Consider the following 6,708-nt stretch of genomic DNA (forward strand, 5'->3'; position numbering starts at 1 on the left):
CTCCAGCCCCTACAAACCTCCCTATTTCTGTAACCTCCTCCAGTCCCTACAACCCTCTGAGATCTCTGCTCTCCTCCAATTCCGGCCTCTTGACCATCCCCCGATTCCCATCGCTGCACCATTGGCAGCCGTGCCATCAGCTGCCTGGGGCCCTGAGCCCTGAAAATCCCTCCCTAAACCTCTCCACCTCTCTTTGTCTCTCTTTCTCACTCTCTCCTTCCCCCTTTAAAACGCTCTTAAAATCCAATCGTTTTGACTAAACCTTTGGCTGCCTGTCCCTGATGTCTCTTTATGTGACTCAGCGAGATACTTTGTTTGATAATCAACCCTGTGAAGCTGTTTCATTATGTTAAAGGCACTATAGAAACGTAAGATGTTGATGTTGCTAAGTGTCTGAGTGTGTGCATATGCAAGCGTGTGTATGTGTTTGATTGAAAGTTTTTGTGTGTGTGTGTCTGAGTGTGTATGTGTACATGTACAGGTGTGGGAGTGTGTATTTGTGTGTGTGTGTGATTGTGTGGCTGAGTGTAAGTGTGTTTTTGTGTGTGGGTGTGTGTGACTGTGGGTGTGTGTGACTGTGTGTATTTGTGTGCGTGTGTATTTCTGTGCGCGTGTATTTGTGTGCATATGTATTTGGGTGCGTGTGTGTGTAAGTAAGTGTGTGTGTTTGTGTGTGTGTGAATGTGTGTAAGCGTGTATGTGTGTGTGACTGCGTAAGTGTGTGTGTGATTTTGTGTAAGCGTGTATGAGTGTGTGACTGCGTAAGTGTGTGTGTGGTTGTGTGTGATTGTGTGTAAGTGTGTGTGTGTGACTGTGGGTGCGTGTGTGCAATCAGATGATGACCCTCACTCTCTGTATTTTTCTTTACTCAGCTGCTGCTCCTGCGAATGTGAAGATCATTAACGGCCAGAATTGTTATCCTCACTCTATGCCCTGGCAGGTTTTTCTGACCTATAATGGGAATCGCTGGTGTGGGGGCTCCCTGATAAACGACCGGTGGATAGTGTCAGCTGCTCATTGTTACCAACCGTAAGTCCAGAGATGATCACAGCAACAAGCAAACATAAAAACATACACAAACATACAAACATACACAAACATACAAACATACACAAACATACAAACATACACAAACATACATACAAACATACACAAACATACAAATGTCCACAAACATACATACAAACATACACAAACATACATAAACATACAAACACTCACAAACATACATACAAACGTACACAAACATGCATAAACATACCAACACTCACAAACATACATACATTCATACACAGACATACATAAACATACAATGACCCACAAACATACACAAGCATGCTTACATGCAAACATACACAAACATACAAACACACTCAAACATACATACAAGCGTACACAAAAATACAAACATACATACAAACATACATACAAACATACACAAATATACACAAACATACATACAAAAACACACGAATACACACAAACATACATACAAGCATACACAAACATACGAACACTCACAAACACACACAAACACACACAAACATACAAACATAGACAAACATACATACAAACATATACAATCATACACAGATCAACACTGAATGATACAGAGACAAAAACATGAACATACAGATGTCCAAGCATACAATCTTACAGCGCACACATATAAACAATGATGGAGTAATAAGGGTTCTCTTGCAGACATTTCTCATACTTTCTGTATCAAAATATGTGCACTCACCCTCCAAAAATGCTATATAGAAACTTCATCATCCCCCAAAAACCTCCAGAAAAAGGCTAAACTCCAGATGACTAATGCCCGGGTAGTGAGGGGGCAGTTTGACACTGGCCTCCTCTACATTCTTTTCTTATTCTTGTTGGCAAGAAGGACCCAAAATTAATGATTAAAACAGGGGTCAAAGTGAAAGGAAGGAGCAAGCCAAAGAGGAGCAGCAGATACAAAACACGGGCTTCAGCCTCAGCTGGAGGATTGTGTCCAGCTCTGGGCACCACACTTTAGGAAGGATGTGAAGGCATTAGAGAGAGAGCAGTAAGGATTCATGAGAATGGATCCAGGGATGAGGAACATCAGTTAATGTGGAGAGAGTGGAGGAGCTGGGACTGTTCTCCTTGGGGAATATGTATGTTTGTATGTATGTTGGTGTATGTTTGTATGTTTGTGTATGTTTGTATGTTTGTGTATGTTTGTATGTATGTCTCTCCTTGGAGAAGAGAAGGTCGAGAGGAGGTTTGATAGAGGGGTTCAAAATCACGAGGGGTCTGGACTGGGTAGAGAGGGAGAAACCGTTCCCATTGGGGGGAAGGATCGAGAACCAGAGGGGCACAGATTTAAGGGGATTAGTAAAAGAAGCAACGGAGACATGAGGAGAAACTATTTCACCCTGCGAGTGGCTAGGATCTGGAATGCACTGCCCGAGAGTTTGAGGGAGACAGGTTCAATCGAGGCTTTCGAAAGGGAATCAGGTTGTTATCCGAAGGGGAAACATTTGCAGGGTTACGGGGAAAGGACAGGGGGAATGGGTTTAGGTGAGTTGCTCTTTCAGAGAGCAGACAGGGACACGACGGGCTGAATGGCCTCCAGCTGCGCGATAACCATTCGGCGGCTTCCGGGAAACAGGAAGTGGGGAAATGACAGTGTTGAGCACTTCTCCTCTGATTGCCCAGGGCCAGCATCCTCGTGGCGCATCTGGGCGAACACAACCTCTCTCACCCCGAGGGGACGGAGCAGCGAATCCAAGTGGCCTCGGCCATCGTGCACCCCAGGTTCGACCACATGAACTTCAACAACGACATCATGCTGCTCAAACTCGCCTGGCCCGCCAAATTCGACCGGTACGTCAGGCCCATCCCTCTGCCCAGCCAGTGTGCCACAGCCGGGACTGGATGCATCACCTCTGGCTGGGGGAATCTCGTGATTAACGGAGGTAAGGAGGGCCGGGGTGGTGAGGGGTTGGTGGAGGGGGGAGCGGGAAGGCGAGTTGGGGTTGGGGGCTGTTGGTTAGAACCTGAATGAATACTGCGCTGGTTTGAGGGGATGGTGGTTGGGAGGGCAGTGGGGGGTGTTGGAATGTGCGATCAAGCAATAATACTTCACTTTCCAGGCATAACTGAAATGTAGACATCACTGCTCCCTGGAGACCTGTCCCAGCTTTGGAGACAATTGCAGAGATTTACTAGAAATGTGCCGGCTCTTTGAAGGATCTATCTAATGAGTCCCCACTCTCCCCCTGCTCTTTCCCACATAGCCCTATAATTTCCCTCCCTTCAAGTATTTCTCCAATTCCCCCTTTGGAAAGTTCCTATTGAATCTGCTTCCACCGCCCTTTCAGGCAGCGCCTTCCAGATTACAACAACTCGCTGTGTCAAAAAAAATAATTCTCCTCATCTCCCCCTCTGGTTCTTTTCCCGATTCTCTTCAATCTGGGTCCCTCTGGTTACCGACCCTCCTGCCGCTGGAAACAGTTTCTCCTTATTGACTCTATCCAAACCCCTCATGATTTTGAACATCTCGATTCAATCTCCCCCTTAACCTTCTCTGCTCTAAGGAGAACAATCCCAGCTTCTCCAGTCTCTCCACATTAGTCCCATCCACCTGTGCTCGCAGCCCCACACCCAGAACCAATTAAGCTTGATTTTAGCAACAACACCTTTGTTTTTGAAACCCTCCATGGCTTTTCCCTCCCTATATCTGTAACCTCCTCCAGGCCCTACAACCATCCTGATCTCTGTAACCTCCTCCTGCCCAACAACCCTATCTCTGTAACCTCCTCCAGCCCCTACAACCCCATCTCTGTAAACTCCTCAAGCCCCTACAACCATCCTGATCTCTGTAACCTCCTCCAGCACCTACCATACTCCCTATCTCCGTAACCTCCTCCAGCCCCAACAACCCTCCCTATCTCTGTGAGCTCCTCCAGCCCCTACCTCCCTCCCTATCTCTGTAACCTCCTCCAGCCCCAACAACCCTCCCTATCTCTGTAACCTCCACCAGCCACTACATCCCCATTTCTGTAACCTCCTCTAGCCCCTATCACACTCAATATCTTCGTAGCTTCCTCCAGCCCCTACAACCCACCCTATCTCTGTAACCTCCTCCAGCCCCTAGAACCCTACCTATCTCTGTAACCTCCTCCAGCCCCTACAACCCTCCCTATCTCTGTAAACTCCTCCAGGCCCTACAACTTTCTCTTTCTCTGTAACATCCTCCAGCCCCTACAACCCTACCTATCTCTGTAACCTCCTCCAGCCCCTACAACCCTCCCTATCTCTGTAACCTCCTCCAGCCCCTACAACCGTTGCTATCTCTGTAAACTCCTCTAGCCCGTACAACCGTTGCTATCTCTGTAACCTCCTCCAGCCCTTACCACCCTCCCTATCTCTGTAACCTCCTCCAGCCCCTACAACCACATCTCTGTAACCTCCTCAAGCCCCTACAAACATCGTCATCTCTGTAACCTCCTCGAGCCCTACAACCCTATCTCTGTAACCTCCTCCAGCCCCTACAACCCCATCTCTATAACCTCCTGCAACCCCTACATTCCTCCGAGATCACTGCGCTCCTCCAATTCCGGCCTCTTGAGCATCCCCCGATTCCCATCGCTCCACCATTGGCGGCCGTGCCTTCAGCTGCCTGGGGCCGTAAACTCTGGAATTCCCTCCCTAAACCTCTCTGACTTTCTCTTTCTCCTCCTTTTAATTACTCCTTAAAACGGACCCCTTTAACTGAGCTTTGGATCATCTGTCCCTAATATCTCCTTATGTAGCCCGATGCCAAATTTAGCTTGTTCATGCTCTTATGAAGCAGCTTGGGATGTTTTATAAAGTTAACAGTTCTATATAAATTCAAGTATGCTGTTGTTATTAAGGTGGTGTTAATAGCAGTCTACGCATGGGCACAATGAGTTATTCTGCTGCTGATTAAGTTGGCCTGTCCCTTTAACAGGGCAACCTCTCATTGACCTAAATGCTGAGCTCATTCAGAGTTCAATTGCCGATTGGCAAATGCCTGTCAATTTAATCCCTTCTACCTCAAGGGATGTCCCACTGCCAATTGCACATTGTCAGTTCTCTAGACGGCCACCAGTGTTTCATATTGAGCTCTCCTTCTCCTGGCCACGAGGTTCTTCACCACCCTGACTACAGTAACCCAACATCTCTTTGTGTCTTGGCGAGCAGACCTGGATTCAATGCCCAGTGTATGCTTTAACCAGAGCTCTGTACACAACACTCAGTAAGCAAGACTATTGATTAAGTCGCTTGCACGTGGGAGGAGGAGAGTCACGTTTGGATCGGACTGTGCTGACTCATTTCTTTCCCTTTCAGTACAATATCCCGAAGTCCTACAGTGCCTGAATCAGCCCATCCTGCCTGATGCTGATTGCCGCAAAGCTTATCCACCCTACTTCACCGACAACATGTTCTGCTCAGGATACTGGGAGGGAGGACAGAGCACATGCCAGGTAAGAGTGGCCCGACAGTGTGAGACCGAATGCATCAAACCATGAGCGATAGGAAGTGTCTCAAGCTGAGAGACAGAGGTTACCTCTACCTGAGGGATGGGGAGTGTCTGAATTTGAGGGAGAGTAGGAGCAGGAGGAGGCTATTTGGCCCCTTTATCCCTCTGACAGTGCAGCGCTCCCTCAGTACTGACCCTCCGACAGTGCAGCGCTCCCTCAGTACTGACCCTCCGACAGTGCAGTGATCCCTCAGTACTGATCCACTGACAGTGTACAGCTCCCTCAGTACTGACCCACCGATAGTGTACACCTCCCTCAGTACTGATCCTTCGACAGTGCTGCGCTCCCTCAGTACTGACCTTCCGACAGTGCAGCACTCCCTCAGTACTGACCCTCCGACAGTGCAGCGCTCCCACAGCACTGACCCTCTGACAGTGCAGCACTCCCTCAGCACTGAATCTCCGACAGTGTAGCGCTCCCTCAGCACTGACCCTCCGACAGTGCAGCACTCCCTCAGTACTGAGCCTTGTCCTTTGGGTCTCTGGACTGGTACTCAGACCCGCAACCTCCTGATTGTGCGGACAGAGTACCACCCAGCGAGCTCGGGTCCCACACCGGGATCCTGGGGGAGCTACGGATGACCATCCGATTATCACTTTGTCTATCTCACTCCGAATTACACTCCATGTCTTTTTTGCTGCAGGGAGACTCAGGGGGACCTGTGGTCTGTAATGGGGAGCTACAAGGCATTACTTCCTGGGGATACGACTGTGCTATGGAGGATCATCCCAGCGTCTTTGTGAAAGTTTGTAACTACAACAACTGGATCCAAAGGGTCATGGCTGAAAACTGAGCGGAGAATCCTAACCCTGAAACTACCTGCAATGAGGGAAAGGAAAATGTTGCAAGTTCCCAATAAAAATTGATTGTCAAGTTGTGTTGCATTTGGATTCTTTTTTTGCTACATCTCTTTTGGAACGTGCAGAATCCCACATCCATCCCCTCGCTGCCTCCAGACTATAACTATTCCAACATTCCTCTCGGCAATCTGCTTTCCTCACAGGGATGTCAGAAATAGGAGCAGGAGGAGGCCATTCAGCCCCGCGAGCCTCCTTCCCCCATTCTATACGATCATGGCTGATACTCTACCTCGACTCCGCTTTCCCTCCTTATCGCTTAGCGCCCAAAAATCTATCCATCTCCGTCTTGAATGGATTCAGCGATGGAG

The 6,708-nt window shown here is 48.4% G+C and overlaps 1 protein-coding gene across 1 annotated transcript; it reads left to right on the forward strand.

Annotated features, from left to right (window-relative positions):
- The first annotated feature begins 835 nt into the window (after nt 1-835).
- Nucleotides 836-6,333, forward strand: LOC144671637 (trypsin-like). Its single transcript, XM_078533635.1, has 4 exons — nt 836-1,029; nt 2,689-2,948; nt 5,347-5,483; nt 6,184-6,333. The coding sequence occupies exons 1-4, from the start codon at nt 836-838 to the stop codon at nt 6,331-6,333; spliced, it is 741 nt and encodes a 246-aa protein (XP_078389761.1).
- The last annotated feature ends 375 nt before the right edge of the window (nt 6,334-6,708 follow it).

This window comes from Cetorhinus maximus, chromosome 33, assembly GCF_964194155.1.
Source record: "Cetorhinus maximus chromosome 33, sCetMax3.hap1.1, whole genome shotgun sequence".
Lineage (NCBI taxonomy): Eukaryota > Metazoa > Chordata > Chondrichthyes > Lamniformes > Cetorhinidae > Cetorhinus > Cetorhinus maximus.

Coding starts and splice junctions, on each gene's coding strand:
- LOC144671637 (XM_078533635.1), top strand. CDS start 836: ATGATGACCCTCACTCTCTGTATTTTTCTTTACTCAGCTGCTGCTCCT. Junction 2,949..5,346: donor GAATCTCGTGATTAACGGAG/GTAAGGAGGGCC, acceptor TTTCCCTTTCAG/TACAATATCCCGAAGTCCTA. Junction 5,484..6,183: donor GAGGACAGAGCACATGCCAG/GTAAGAGTGGCC, acceptor TTTTTGCTGCAG/GGAGACTCAGGGGGACCTGT.